Here is a 15,684-nt window from a genome sequence, read left to right as displayed (position 1 = left end):
AAACCCAAAAACTTTTGAGTGGGGGGAAAAAAAGACACAAAATGATGCAAGAAATACTATTAGGGAAATGATGCTAAAGTGTAATTGGAAAAATATTTATATTTTAAAAAACTACAAGTGTTAAATACTGTTACATATTTCCTATGACTACAGGTCTTAAAAGAATAATCAAACTAATTATAGTGTCTATCACTGGATAAGGGAAATAGAAGATTAGGAGGATGGTAAATTGAGGTCAATTCTTTATTATAAACTTTTTAGCTTGGAAAAATTGTGTATTTACAGAAAAGATACAAAGATTGTACAGAGTTCCCATTTGCCTTTCACCCAGCTTTCCCTAATGTTAACATCTTATATAATCATGGTGTATTTGTCAAAATAACAGTATTTTTTTCTCTCTTTTTTTTTTTTCTCTCCATTCTGCCGCTCTAGGGATTTGAACCCTGGTCTTTTTGCCTCCAAAGCAAGCGCTCTACAAGATGAGCTATATTGTCAGCACAAAATAACAGTATTAAAGTAAGAACTTTATTTGGATTCCACTTTTTTAAAAAAACTAATACCAATTTTTCTGTTTTAGAATCCATTCAGGATCTCATACTTGAAACTTTTTTTAAAAAATTAATTTTTCTCTTTTACTTTGTTCTAATTAGTTATACATGACAGCAGAATGCATTTTGACACATTGTACACAAATGGAGCACAACTTCTCCTTCCTCTGGCTGTATGAAAATTAAAATTTTAATGTAAAAATAATAAGTTTGAAATTCAGGAAATGTTTAGCATAAAAAACAACCAAGTTACCATCACATATTCTTACAACGAAAAGTGCCATTTCTATGTAGTGACCCACATTTTTAAATAAGATATTGGTGTCTCATTGGATATATGACGTATACCCAATGTATATTATATACATCCAGTAACATATAATAAAATTATTAAAGACCCTTCTGTTGGGTGTGAGGAAATATACTCAAACTATTACAATTTTACGGATAATTATTTGATAGTATCTTCCAAATTTTAAATGTAAATATTCTTATAGCAACTACACTTTGGAGATCGATTCAACAAATGAAAAATGAGGAGTGACTACTAGTAGGCACAAGGTTTCTTTTTGGGGTAATGAAATGTTCTAAAACTGTGGTGATGACTGCATATACTAAGAACAATTAAAGCATATTCCTTTTTTTTTTCGTAACACTCTTCATTTTATTTTTGTTGTTGTCCTTTTTATTGTAAACAAATGGGATACATGTTGTTTCTCTGTTTGTACATGGAGTAAAGGCATACCATTTGTGTAATCATAAATTTACATAGGGTAATGTTGTTTGATTCACTGTTATTTTTTCCCTTTCTCCCACCCCTCTTTTCCTTCTATACAGTCCTTCCTTCCTCCATTCTTGCCCCCCTCCCTAACCCTAACCCTAACCCTAACACTGTCCCCTCCTACCCCCATTATGTGTAATCATCTGCTTATCAGCGAGATCATTCGTCCTTTGGTTTTTTGAGATTGGCTTATCTCACTTAGCATGATATTCTCCAATACATCCATTTGCCTGCAAATGCCATAATTTTATTATTCTTTATGGCTGAGTAATATTCCATTATATATATACCACAGTTTCTTTACCCATTCATCAATTGAAGGACATCTAGGTTGGTTCCACAATCTGGCTACTGTGAATTGAGCAGCTATGAACATTGATGTGGCTGTATCTCTGTAGTATGCTGATTTTAAGTCCTTTGGGTATAGGCCAAGGAGTGGGATAGCTGGGTCAAATGGTGTTTCCATTCCAAGCCTTCTGAAGAATCTCCACACTACTTTCCAGAGTGGCTGCACTAATTTGCAGTCCCACCAGCAATGTATGAGTGTACCTTTTTCCCCACATCCTCTCCAACACCTATTGTTGCTTGTGTTCTTGATAATCGCCATTCTGATTGGGGTGAGTTGGAATCTCAGGGTAGTTTTGATTTGCATTTCTCTTATTACTAGAGATGTTGAACATTTTTTCATATATCTGTTGATTGCTTGTACATCTTCTTCTGTGAAGTGTCTGTTCATTTCCTTAGCCCATTTGTTGATTCGATTATTTGTATTCTTGGTGTAGAGTTTTTTGAATTCTTTATATATTCTGGAAATTAGTGCTCTATCTTAAGTATGAGTGGCAAAGATTTTCTCCCACTCTGTAGGCTCTCTCTTCACATTACTGATAGTTTCCTTTGCTGAGAGAAAGCTATTTAGTTTGAATCTACCCCAGTTGTTGATTCTTGCTTTTATTTCTTGTGCGATGGGAGTCCTGTTAAGGAAATCTGATCCTAAGCCAACAAGGTGAAGATTTGGACCTACTTTTTCTTCTACAAGACGCAGGGTCTCTGGTCTGATTTCAAGGTCCTTGATCCATTGTGAGTTGAGTTTTGTGCAGGGTGAGAGATAGGGATTTAGTTTCATTCTGCTACATATGGATTTCCAGTTTTCCCAGCACCATTTGTTAAAGATGCTATCTTTTCTCCATTGCATATTTTTGGCACCTTTGTCTAGTATGAGAAAATTGTATTTATTTGGGTTTGTGTCCATGTCCTCTATTCTGTACCATTGATCTACCTGTCTATTTTGGTGCCAATACCATGCTGTTTTTGTTACTATTGCTTTGTAGTAGAGTTGAAGATCTGGTATTGCGATACCCACTGCTTCGCTCTTTCTGCTAAGGATTGCTTTAGCTATTCTGGGTTTCTTATTCTTCCAGATGAATTTTATAATTGCTTGCTCTATTTCTGTAAGGTACATCATTTGGATTTTAATTGGAATTGCACTGAATCTGTATAGCACTTTTGGCAGTATGGCCATTTTGACAATATTAATTCTGGCTATCCAAGAACATAGGAGATCTTTCCATCTTCTAAGGTTTTCTTTAATTTCTTTCTTTAGTGTTCTGTAGTTCTCATTGTAGAGATCTTTTACCTCTTTTGTTAGATTGATTCCCAAGTATTTTATTTTTTTCAATGCTATTGCGAATGGGGTAGTTTTCCTAACTTCTCTTTCTGAAGATTCATCACTAATGTATAAAAATGCATTGGATTTATGAGCACTGATCTTGTAACCTGCTACTTTACTGAATTCATTTATGAATTCTAAAAGTTTTCTGGTGGAATTTCCAGGTTCCTCTAAATATATAATCATGTCATCATTGAACAGGGATAGTTTGAGTTCTTCTTTTCCTATGCGTATCCCTTTAATTTCTTTGGTTTGTCTAATTGCTCTGGCTAGAGTTTCAAGGACGATGTTGAATAGAAGTGGTGAAAGAGGGCATCCCTGCCTTGTTCCAGTTTTTAGGGGGAATGCTTTCAGTTTTTCACCATTTAGAATGATATTGGCCATGGGCTTAGTGTAGATGGCCTTTACAATGTTAAGGAATGTTCCCACTCTCCCTATTTTTTCTAGTGTTTTGAGCATGAAGGGATGCCGTATTTTATCGAATGCTTTTTCTGCATCTATCAAAATAATCATGTGATTCTTAACTTTAAGTCTGTTGATATGGTGAATGACATTTATTGATTTCCAGATGTTGAACCAACCTTGCAACCCTGGGATAAAACTCACTTGATCATGGTGCACTATCTTTTTAATATATTTTTGTATTAAAGCATATTCTTTTAAGTGGATGAATTATCTGACATGTGATTATATCTCAATAAACCTGTTCATTTAAAAAAGTAGGACTCTGGAGACAGGCTGCCTACCATTTTAGTATCAGCCTTCACTTCCCAGCTTTCTGATCTTGAGCAAGGTATTTAACTTCTGTATGTCTGCTTTTTCATCTGAAAAATGGGGAGCAATAGAATAGTAATCTATCTCATGGGGTTGTTGAAGATTAAATCTAATATTCCTCTTTTTTTGTGTGTGGTGCTTGGGATTGAACTCAGGGCCTTGTGCTTGTGAGGCAAGCACTTTATTAACTGAGCTATATCCCCAGCCTGAAGATTAAATCAAAGTAATACATATGAAATGCTTAGAACAGGATCTGGCACTTAGGAAGTACTCAATGCAAGTTGATTTTCATAGTTTTTGAGTTTTGGATGGTATCCTTTAAATAAACATACAGAGAAGCTAGTGATGTAGCTCAGAGGCAAAGCACTTGCGTGGCAGTGCAAGGTCCTGGGTTCAATCCCCAGCACCACAAAAACAAACAAACAAACAAACAAACAAACATATAGTCAAAACATACAGATTTAGAGACTAGGACTAGAAGGGTAAGAGAATAAACCACATCACATAAATGAAAATGCAAAGAACTGAGGGATATAAAGACTAGTAAAGAGAAAACAGGAAGATATAAAAACTTTTCCCATATGTAAAAAAAATCTCACATCATGTTTGTCTTATAATTGTTCTGTACTGCTCAGAAGTAGAAAGGACTTTGGAAACATTCCTAGAAGGAGTAATGTTCCTGAGAAAGAGGACAGAAGAAAAAGCTGGGACAGGGCTTTTTCGGGATCATAAAGACCAAAGTTTTCTGTATGTGTGAGTCATCCAGACTTCTAGTGACACAGTTCTTCCAAAGTCTTAACATAATTGTTATTTAGCTATTCTTGTATTCATTTGACCTTGTATTCAATACCTATCAAGCCAAGAAACACAATACATTTTACTTTCAATGAGATAAAAATTTTAAATTGCATGTCAGGTGTTTCTATACATTTGTTCTTGATACTTAAAAAAAGTTTAATATGCAGTTTTTTCATTCTACAAAACACGAACATATTTTACTTTTTAAGACTATCATAAAGGTAAGAGTTTTTGGAGTAAGGCATATTACTGGGCATGTCTTTATTTGATGGGAAACTTCTATTACTATATTGAAAAAAATTTTTGCTTTGTAATACTTTTTGAAAAAAATGAAAATAAGAATAATTATATCAAGTTATAAATTTGATAAGAGAAAAATTACATTATTTTTAAAGTTAATATTTTCTTGTCTAATTTCCATTCCTTTGATTCTTACATGTCCAATGAGGTTTTTTTTTTTTTTTAGTTGTTAATGGACCTTTATTTTATTTATTTATATATGGTGCTGAGAATCAAACTCAGTGTCTCACACATGCCAGGCAAGTGCTCTACCACTGAGCCACAACCCCAGCCCTCCAATGAGTTTTTTAAAAAATGTCAAAAATACAAAAGAAGGGTTGGGGGTGTAGTTCAGTGGTGGAGTGCTTGACAATGTCTAAGGTCTTAGGTTTGATCCCCCAGTACCTCCAAAAAATAAAAATAAAAAAGGAAATCTGATTTCATGTTATGTATTTTCCTCTTTTGGATAAAGAAAATATTTCTCTTTATGATAAACATTTCCCCCACTTATTTCCATGTAAAATTCCAAACTGATTCCATACTGCCAAATCAAATTTGTTTAATGTTCACTATCTTCATGGTTACAGAATGATGACTGGCTTTCTACTCTGGTTTAAAGTCAACCAAAAAAACCACAAAATTTTCTAGGTCACTAAAATAGGAGCTGAGTAGCAGTACTGATTTAAAGAAAAGAAATTATTACACAAATGTAAAAGAATGAATATAAACTTCATGTTGAGCAACTGTTTACTTCCTTTCACATGAAACAAAATTTTAGCACACACATACCTGTGGAACCATTGCAACCCTCTGGTTTCTTTTAGGTGACTTTGTACTTATTTGTCTGTCATCTTCATCAGAAAAGAGTCGACTTCGTTTTGAATTTCTAAAAGGCTATGATATAAATTTTTATTTAATGAAGAAACAGAATACTCCTCATTTTTTGTTCCAAAATATAATCCTATATTTGGAAAATATAGCTAACTCTGGATTATCAGCAGTAATAGAAGGACTAAGTACAAGTAATACAAAGTACACAAAGCCAAATAATCTTAGATTTAGAAAGTATTAAAATACATGTTTATGCAGTGTGTTCACAAATGCAACACTTCTCTGATTAAACTAAAACTAAACTCTAACTCTCCTTAGTAGTCTGGGAGTTGGATTATGAAGATAGGAAAGTAAGTTCCAGAAATTCCAGTTCAAATTATGTTGGTTAATACCAATAGGGTGTATTACATGTCTGCTGCATAAAGCTGGGCTGGGACAAAGACATTAACTGACTCTAGAATAATATGACTAAATATATATAATATTATATTAATCAGCTGTCAAAAATTATTAACTGAATTTCCATTTGTAAGAAAAAATACAAGATACATATAACAGATACTTGAAAACTACATTTAGAACTAAAAAAAAAATTAAGTAGCAAAAGTACATAATACACTAATTGGTAACATTTTTTAAAAAAATTTATAGTTCACCTTAGGTTTAGAAGTTTCTTGAACAGACACAACAGAAATAAGAGCCCAATAAGACCCACATCTTTTTTCAAAAGGCTTTTCCTCCACTCAAGAAAGATTTTCAGGCCTTTTTAGAAGGGAAATGTATACAGAGGGCTAATATGGTCAGTAACTAACTGACCAAATTAAAATTAAACCCACTGAATCTTCACACTTCATAGCCCATAAATTCCTTCTACCCTGGCCCCTTCTTGGACCATGAGTAGAGAGGGGAAGAGAATAATGAAACTGATGTGATGGAACCGAAAGAGTGAGGAAAAATTCCCCACATTCACTAGGGCCACTGCCCAGGCTACTGCTGCTGTCCATTCCAGTTCTAGACTTGTTTCATGACTGACCTGCTAGCTACCTGACTGGGCAAAAGACAGAGGATCTAAAATTGTTAGTTATGCAATTATATGCTCATCTCTACTTTTTACCTCTAAAATGCACTTATCTTTGACCTACACAAGATTTTAATACCTTATCACTTATTTATATATCTTGTTGCAGGAACAAGAGTCACATAAAACTTTCTGTGTATCTAATAAAAATAAGACTTTTGGCTGTTGCTGGGGTTTTGCTGTTTGTTTTTTCCTATTTAAATATACTATAATTCTTTTAAAAATACTTAATTATGACCAGATATCACTGGCTACAGACAATTATCTAAGGTCAAATAGTATTCAATGACACTTCACTTAAAGACTCAAAGGCCGGTGGTTAGGAAAAAACCTTGGAATTTTTCTCCTGTGCTATAAAAATTTATAAATAACAATAATAAAAGTTAGCTATAATTATTCTAAAGTCTAAGAAAAACACATTCCTTACCATTTCCACAGCAGGGCCTGTATTTCTGCCTTTCCAAACAGGGGTTTTCTGTAAAGAACTGTACTTTTCATTCCATGTGTTAGATAAGCTTCCCTCTGTAATAAATAATTAATACTAATAAAATATAAGTTTAGTTCAGAGGATTTCATACCAGGAGCATTATCTATTTAATGGTAGCAATATATCTGAAATATACACCAATGTGGAAAAAATATGTAATAATAATCTCAGTTTATTATGAATGAAAAATCTTATCTGTATTTTTCTGTTCAATTCCCTTAATAATTTGATAAAATGATACATCTTAAAGGTATTAAATTTCTATACTGAAACATATACCATCTTTTTTCTTTCTTTTTGGTTTTTAATAATTCTTTCACTTCAATTGCCAAAAACTCAAAATTCCTGGTAGAATTGACTGAAAGCAGGCAATTGAAAATGGAAAAAAGCCCTTCTAACTCTGAATTTAGGACAAATCTCTACATGTTTTTTTGCTTCAATATGTGGAATCCTTGACATATGAAAATTGAAATTAGTGTGATGTTTCTGTTTTTCTTAATTCAAAGAAATGTCTTTGGAGCTGTACACAACCAGGAAGAATCCAAACAAATGATCGATTAAATATATTATAAAAATAAAAGGGAGTGAGTTTAATTTTTGTAGAAAGGGATATTTAACCATATAGAGAAACACAGAAAACTGGGATGAATATAGACAGGATGGTTATTTTTAGTCTTTTCTAGTTGCTCATCAGTATTTTCTATTTTTTTCTAAAAGAAATTTATATTAATTGTATAATTCTTTTTTAAAAAAGAAATAGGGCTGGGGGTATGACTCAGTGGTAGAGTGCTTGCTCTCTATGAGGCTCTGAGTTTGATTCCCAGCACCACAAACAAATAAACAAACAAACAAAAAAAAATACACACATACAAAATAGATAAAACATAGCCAGGCATGGTAGTGCACACCTACAGCTGCAGCTACTTGGGAAGATACCTTGAGCCCAGGGGTTCAAAGTTAGTCTGAGCAACACAGGGAGATCTGTCTCAAAAACAAAAATAAAAATAAAAATGGATTTAATACAGAGAGAAAAAGAATGGAATGCTTTTTCAGATATACATTTGTATTTTGCAGGGTGGGCGCCACTACTAGGGATCAAACCCAGGGTGCCTTACACATGTTAGGAAAAGTGTTCTACCATTATATACCCCAAACTCCTAGACTGACTGATCTACCTGCAGACAGATATTTGTGTGTGTGTGTGTGTGTGTGTGTGTGTGTGTGTGTGTGTGTGTGTGTGTGTGAGACAGAGAGAGAGAGAGAGAGACAGAGAGAGAGAGAGAGAGAGAGAGAGAGATACTGGGGACTTAATCCAGGGGCACTCTGAGCTATACCCCCAGCCCTTTTTAATTTTAATTTTTATTTTGAGACAGAGTTTTACTAAGTTGCATGAGTCTGACCTTGAAACTTGCAATTCTCCTGCCTCAGTGTCCTGAGTCACTGGGATTACAGGCATGGGCACTCAGTCCCACATGTACAATTTAAGAAGCACAAAAGAAACAAGGTGGAGGGCTGGGGATAAAGCTCAGTGTCACAGTAGGTGATGATGTCCTGGGTTCAATCCCCAGCACCAAAAAAAAAAAAAAAAAGGGGGGGGGGATGGAATTGATCCTTCTTCGCAAATTGACCAAGGAATTCTTTAAGATAAGTTGTCTCAAGCAGGTCTTCATTTGGTAAATCACTAATCCAAAGCACAACACAGTAGTTTTAAAGACACAAAGTACTAATGAACTTTGAGAATATTTAGCTTGGTTCCCAATTTCGTTACCTAGTAGAATCTTAACCAAGATGTAAAATTTAAAGTGAACCATATTAAGAGGGCTAGTCTACTATATCTAATCAAAACAAGATCAAGGAAAGTTATCTAGCTTTTTTCTCAGAAAGAGAAAAGTACTATTCTTTTATTACAAGGAACTTGCCTTATTACTTAGAAGGAAAGATAAACCATTATGCAAACATACAGCTCAGCACAAACTTAATAAATGTTTTAAATTTAAATAAGATTTTTCTAGAATGTGTAGTTAGGAAGTCCTTTAATCAATAATTTTAAGAAAAAAACTTAATTTCTAACAACTCAGGACCATTCATATGTTCTTTTTTTTTTTTTTTTGTGGTGCTTGGGATTGAACCCAGGGCCTTGTGCTTGCAAGGCAAGCACTCTACCAACTGAGCTATATCCCCAGCCCCATTCATATGTTCTAAAAGCATATGAATTTCAACTTATCAGTAAAAATCAATACTGAAAAACTAAAATAAATCATAACTTAGAAGGAAAAAAGAAATAATATCCAAATTAATTTTATGAATTGAATTTCTAGCTTATAACATCCCTAAAAACAATATAATTCTTACCTTTTAAACTGACAAGCGCTTTTGCTGAAGAGCCTGCAATTAAAAAAAAAAAAAAAAAAAAATCAATAATCATTTCAAAATCAAAGTGAGAGAAAAAGAATGTGATTTGAGGGTAAAAGTAATCCATTTCATTTGAGCAGTGTTGCGTCTGAAGTGATGTTGGCACGTGCAATTAGAAATAAGTGGATGGCCGGACAGTGGTACACACCTGTAATCAGAGCTACCTGGGAGTATCACAAATTCAAGGCCAGCCTTGGCAACTTCAAGAGACCCTGTCTCCCCCCGCCCCCCAAAATATGAAACACCCAAACTCAAACAAAAAACAGGGAGGGGGGCTGGGGATGAAGCTTAAGGGTAAAGTGTCCCAGTATCCAGGAAATAACTAGTACACAATTCAAACTATAATTCAGAACTCAAATAGGGTAAGAAAAAACTGGAGAGACATCAGGGAGTCTTGTTGAAGTTGTGAGAATTGGAAACCATTCCCAGAGAGGAAAATGTAGGGAGAGAGGGAAAAAGAATAGGGACAGAAATAATTTTGGATCTTCATTCAAAAAGTACTTTGATCCTAAGGAAAAGAGAAATTGAAATGGCATTTATTCAGGAAAGATCGGAAGAGATAATGGAGTGGAAAAAGCAAAATGGAAACGATTCAGAGACTGTCATAGCAGGCCATAAGTCCCTGGAAAGACTAGAATGTAGGTATGCATGATATTTAAAAGATCCAAACTAGAAAAAGGAGTTTAAAACAGACAAAAGGGGCCAGTATAAATTTGGAGGGATTCACTAGATAAAGCAAACTTTACGGTATATTAGAATAACCAGAAAGCTCCTCATACACACAGAATCCATATTATTAATAAAGGAGGATCTATTGTAGGTAATCCACTTTGAGAAACACTAAGCTATAGGTTTTGGTGTGAATAAAGGACAATATCTATGGATGGAGGGTGTAAGAGAAGCAATAGGGAAAAATTTTTTTGAAGTATAATGACCAAAGGCAGTAAAATCAAGGACGAGAGGAGTTGGGGACGAATGCCATAAAATCTTGCTAAAAAACTTCAAACAACACAACACAACAGGGAAGCAGCAAAGCAGACAGCGCACATATCCTTGCAGCTACTAAGACAAATATAGTTCATTTGAGAAAAAAGTAGTAACCATTCACTCATGCAGTGAGAATGTATTGAGTGCAGACTGCCCACCAGTCTCTGCTCCAGGCAATAGGGATACAATAGAAAGCAAAACAGACTAAGTCCCTGTTCTGAAACTTACATTCTACTGGGGGGAGATAAACAAACAAATACACATCAGGTGGCAGTGAGCACTATGGAAAAAGTACAGCAGGATAACAGGGCTAGGGAGTGTGGGAGTAGGGGAAGGGCAGACTATTTTTATATAAATTGCTCATAATTAGCTGCTCTGAAAGGTGATGTTGGAGCAGGGATCTGAAGAAAGAAGCATAAGTCACAAAGATATTCATTTCTGCTCCATGAACACAGGAACCATATCTTAGGAACTCTGACCTACCAGCTTTTTTTCTTTTTCTGAGAGGCAGTATGGTCTAGTGGTCAAAATAACAGGTCCTAGATTGAGACTAGCTGTGTTTGAATCCTGGCTCTGTCACTCTCACAATGTTACTTCCCCAAGGTTACTTAACCTCTCTGTGCTGTTTCTTCATTTGCAAATAAGTAAATAAGTTAACTTATGTGCAAAAGTGTACACATTACATGGCTAATTTTCATAGTGCTTACTATTAGTATTGCTTTGATCGATTTATAAATCTTTTTAGGTTAAGAACATGAATTTTGGGGCTGGGGAGATAACTCAGTTGGTAGAGTGCTTGCCTTGCAAGCATAAGGCCCTGAGTTCAATCCCCAGCACCGCAAAAAAAAAAAAAGAACATGAATTTTAAAGGCAAGTGAATCTGATTTAGAATCCTGCTGTAACTGGGTATTCATTCAACCAATATTTACTGAATGCTTCCCATAAGCACTGTTTTGTTTGCAGTGCTGGGGACCAAACCCAGGGCCTCTCATATGCTAGGCAAGTGCTCTACCATTGAACAACATCCCCAGCATTCCATAAGCACTGTTTTAGTGACTGAGGTTACTCAAGGAACAAGATGGACAAAGCCTCTGCTCTCAGGAAGCTTGTATTTTAGTGGAAAGAGACATACAATAAACAAGTACATAAAATAATAATTACAGTTTGTGATAATTGCTATAAAGAAAATGAACTGGGTGATATTTGTGTGGGAGAAGTTACTTTATATAGAGTAGTTAGGGAAGGCTTCTCTGAGGTGGTGACATCTGAAAAGAGCTAGCTATGAAAGCATAGGAGTCAGAGCATGCAGTATGGGCAGAAGAAACAGAAAAAGTCCTAAAAAGAGAGGTTAGAATATAAAAATGATAAGAAAGAGGAGGGGAGTACTGGGGGGAGGTTACAAGGAAATAGTAGTAAGAGAAAAGGTCAGAGGGAAAGCCAGGTGTTATGCATAGAACTAGAAATGTAATATAAAGGAAAACAGAAACAGTACCTGCTTTGGTCTGGTTAGGCTACTAACTGAATTATCACATAAACAAGCAAGAAACTGCAACTATGACAGCTGCCACTAAGAAATTACACTGTGGCATGAAAAGATTAAAGACATAACCTAGTCCAGGAGGACAGAAAAATAACTCTCTGAAGAAGTTCAAAATGGGGTCTAAAGGATAACTAGAAGTTAACAGGAAGTGAGAGGAATAAAGAGTATTCCAGTTGAGAAAAGCATGTGCAAAGGCCCTGCAGAAAAGACCCTGGTGAGAATGAGAAAGGTCCAATTTAACTCAAAGGGGCAAAATGAGAGGGTGATAGTGAAGCTGGAGAGGCAGGGAGTAGCCAGATCACAAAGGGCCTCATAGATAGCTACAAACAGGTTTTAAACAGAAGGATGACATGTATACATTTTGAAGGAATCCCCCTGACCTGTATATGAGGGAAGGGAGTAGATTAATGGAAGGCTGAAGTAATTAGTGTAGAGAAGAGATGGTGACAACTTGGGCTTGGTGATGGTAAGAAGCAGGCAGAATTGAGACATTTAGAAGGTAAAAGATCCAAGACTTAGTAAAGGTTTAAACATGTGAAATGAAACAGAGGGAAGTGTCAAAGATAACCTCTAGGTTTTTGCTCTGCCAGCTGAATGCAAAGTGGAACCATTCATTAAGACAAGAATAAATGAAAGTTATCTATGTCCTAGGGTGGGATTATGAGGTGAATTTTGAACCTGTGAAGTTTGAGGGGGCTTCTGAAGTATCCAAAAAGAGATATGAAATAACAAGAGATTATGAAGAACAGGAGGAGCTCAGAGGAAAGATCTGGGCTAAAGATAGCTTCAGTGTCCTCCAATACTTGCATCAATTCAAATTAAGATTAAATGAGCAAATACATGTAATACATTTTGCACAGCATCTGGTTCATAGCTAAGTACTCTATTAATGATAGTTTTTATAACTGATAATGTTTCAGTGGCTATTAATTAATATATTAGCTAGCTCCCTTGACTAAACTTGGCAAAAAAATTTTTGCTATTTCCAGTATTAAACTGAAATCGCTTTTCTTTTTGAAGATCCTGTCCTGGGTAGGGGGAAGGAAAAATAACAAAATGAGACAAACATCATTACCTATGTGCCTGTATGATTACACAAATGGTGTGACCCTACTTCGTGTACAACCAGAGAAACAACAGTTGTACCCCATTTGTGTACGATGAATCAAAATTTAAAAAAAGATCCTGTCCATTTTAATTAATAATGCCTACTACTCCACATTTGGTTCCATATAAATCATGTATTTATGTATATTTGACAAGCAGGTAAAGCAATTCAGGCTTTCAACCAAGGTGTAGTCTGACTAAACAAGACATATACCACACAAACAAGTTTGCATGCCCCCCACCCAACACACCTATGTACCAGAGATGTCACACAGTAATACAAATGTTTAGGTTATTCAGTTTGAGAATGTAGTTGGAATTTGAACTCTGTATAAATTCCAAGTCTTTACAAAGAACCACAGTAAGAAAAAGTTTTTTAGATGATAAATACATTGTGATTATTAGGCCCACCTTTATTTGCAAGCATCCTAAGTCACAATCAATTGTATTCTCCAAAAAAGAAATAATAAAACTCTTGGATGGTCTATAGCTGTGCCCTGTCCAACACAGTAGCCACATTCTAAGTGTTCCTTAGCCACATTTGAAGTGTTCCACATATGGCTAATGGCTACTCTACTGGGCATTGCAAAAAAGAATATTTCCAACACTGACAAAGTTCTTTTGGGATTTAGTGCTAGTCTAGATCACATTTAAAAACCCAAACATTTCAGTACAACTTTTCACTAGATTGGCAACCTGAACTTTTAACTTCATAATACATTAAGAATATATGCCCTCACAAAGTAAAGAGCATTGGCAATATCTTGAGCTCTCATTTTTTAAAGTCTATCTGCCTTGTGTGCAGATAGATTTAACAGCGATTAAGCTTTTTCTTATACTAAAACTCTCTCCAAGTGATACACATACACAAACTGAACAGTGAGTGGGAATTCAGGACCATTTTGTAATTAGCTAAACTGAAATACCTGCCTTTTCGTATAATTTATGAAATACTGAAAATTGCAAACTTCAGTTTCATTGTCCTTCAACTATGGCACTGATGCCCAGTCCACACAAATGGGCATCCGTGTCTTAAGAGGCGGGGGTGAGTAAACACAGATAAATGAGGCAATGCACAGGAGTGGGTGTCAGGCAGAGAACAGTACATGTATGCTGTGCTGGTCACCTCCATGTGTAAAGACACCCCCATGATTCTTAAGATACATCCTAACAGAAGAATGCCTGCGGGATGGGGGTTACCTGAACACTGTGTATCCATTCTGGATTACCTCCAGAAAGGTCCACAGCCACCTGTGGTCCCTGGGGAAGGGGACAACCCTCTGACACGGAAACACTTCCAGGGGTGGACGCGATGGGGGGTGGGTAGTGAAGATCACAAGTGCCTGCAGAGGCAGGAGCTGTCAAGATCAGAGGCTGGGGCAAGAGGAGGGGGCTGTGACCACCCAGTGCCCAGCCCAAGCCCTCCCCCGGCCCCCCGGACAGGCGAGTTACATAACCCCGGCGGGCGTCTCTCGGCGCCGGGCGAGTGGTGCAGGCGGCTAGGGCAGCCCCCGCGACCGGGGGCTGCTCTTTCCCCACCTCCGCCGGGGGCTGGAGTCGGGCCAGGGGAGCAGCCACCGCCTCCGCCCAACACAGGCTGGACTCCCGGGCTTTCGGTTTCCGGCCCTGGCGCTCGCACAACCCCAGAAACCAACACACAGACACCATAACAAAGGCGGCGACGCGGCGGCAACACCGGAGTAGGAGGACTAGGGGACCACGATGGAGCTGGCAGTCAGCCCACCAGCCCGCCGGAAAGCACGGCAGCCTATCCCAGTCGGTGCAGCCGCGGGACAGGCGGCCGGCGGGAAGAGGGGGGTGCTTTGAGGTGCTACTCACTCTCGTCAGGCAACTGGTCGAGCTCCGCCATCTTGAACGAGCCGCGCCGCTTTTTCAAAGGCTGCCCGCCGCGGTGCATTGTGGGGCGGAGACTGTCTTTGCGAGGGAGGTTCGAATGCGGAGCTCGCTGCCCGCGGCGCTGCGCCGCGCTTCTCCCGCCGCGGCCAGCCAAGGCTGGCCCTGCTCCGCCCGCGCCTGCCCGGGGAGGGGGTGCGCGGGGTGGCCGCGCCTCGCCCTCCGCCCTCGCTCCCGCCCCGGGCCGGAGGGTGGGAGGAGGGAGGCCGCGCGGAGAGGCCCGGCGCCCGAGCGCGGGGGGCGCAACGCCAGCTCGGGTGTCCCGCCCGGGCCGAGCCGCCCGCCCTCGCCGGGGCTCGCTCCCGGCGCGCGTTTCGCGGCTCGCGCTGCAGCTGCGGGAACTGCAAGCTGTTTGTTCCGGGAGGCGAACGGGAGGGAGGCCCCGGCGGACCGCGGCGTGGGGCAGGGAGGGGGCACCTGTGGCCTCAGCGCGGAGCGAGAAGCCCATAGTTCTTGATCACGTTACGCAAGGGGGCTTTCCA

General features: G+C 37.9%; 1 protein-coding gene across 1 annotated transcript in view; it reads right to left on the bottom strand.

The window, feature by feature from the left end:
* LIN9 (lin-9 DREAM MuvB core complex component) overlaps positions 1–15,459 on the bottom strand; it is a 92,707-nt gene extending 77,248 nt beyond the window's left edge. Inside the window, exons 1-4 of the mRNA XM_079106688.1 lie at positions 15,128–15,459; positions 9,595–9,627; positions 7,183–7,277; positions 5,636–5,740 (exon numbers count right to left, since the gene is read on the bottom strand). Of these exons, the coding sequence (XP_078962814.1) occupies positions 5,636–5,740; positions 7,183–7,277; positions 9,595–9,627; positions 15,128–15,206 (312 nt within the window). The 5' untranslated portion in view covers positions 15,207–15,459. The remainder of the gene's footprint in view (positions 1–5,635; positions 5,741–7,182; positions 7,278–9,594; positions 9,628–15,127) is intronic.
* Positions 15,460–15,684: the final 225 nt, after the last annotated feature.

This window comes from Sciurus vulgaris (genome assembly GCF_902686455.1).
Source record: "Sciurus vulgaris genome assembly, chromosome: 12".
Taxonomy (NCBI): domain Eukaryota; kingdom Metazoa; phylum Chordata; class Mammalia; order Rodentia; family Sciuridae; genus Sciurus; species Sciurus vulgaris.
Note: the sequence above shows the minus strand (reverse complement) of the source record. Positions and strands in the feature narration are given on the sequence as shown.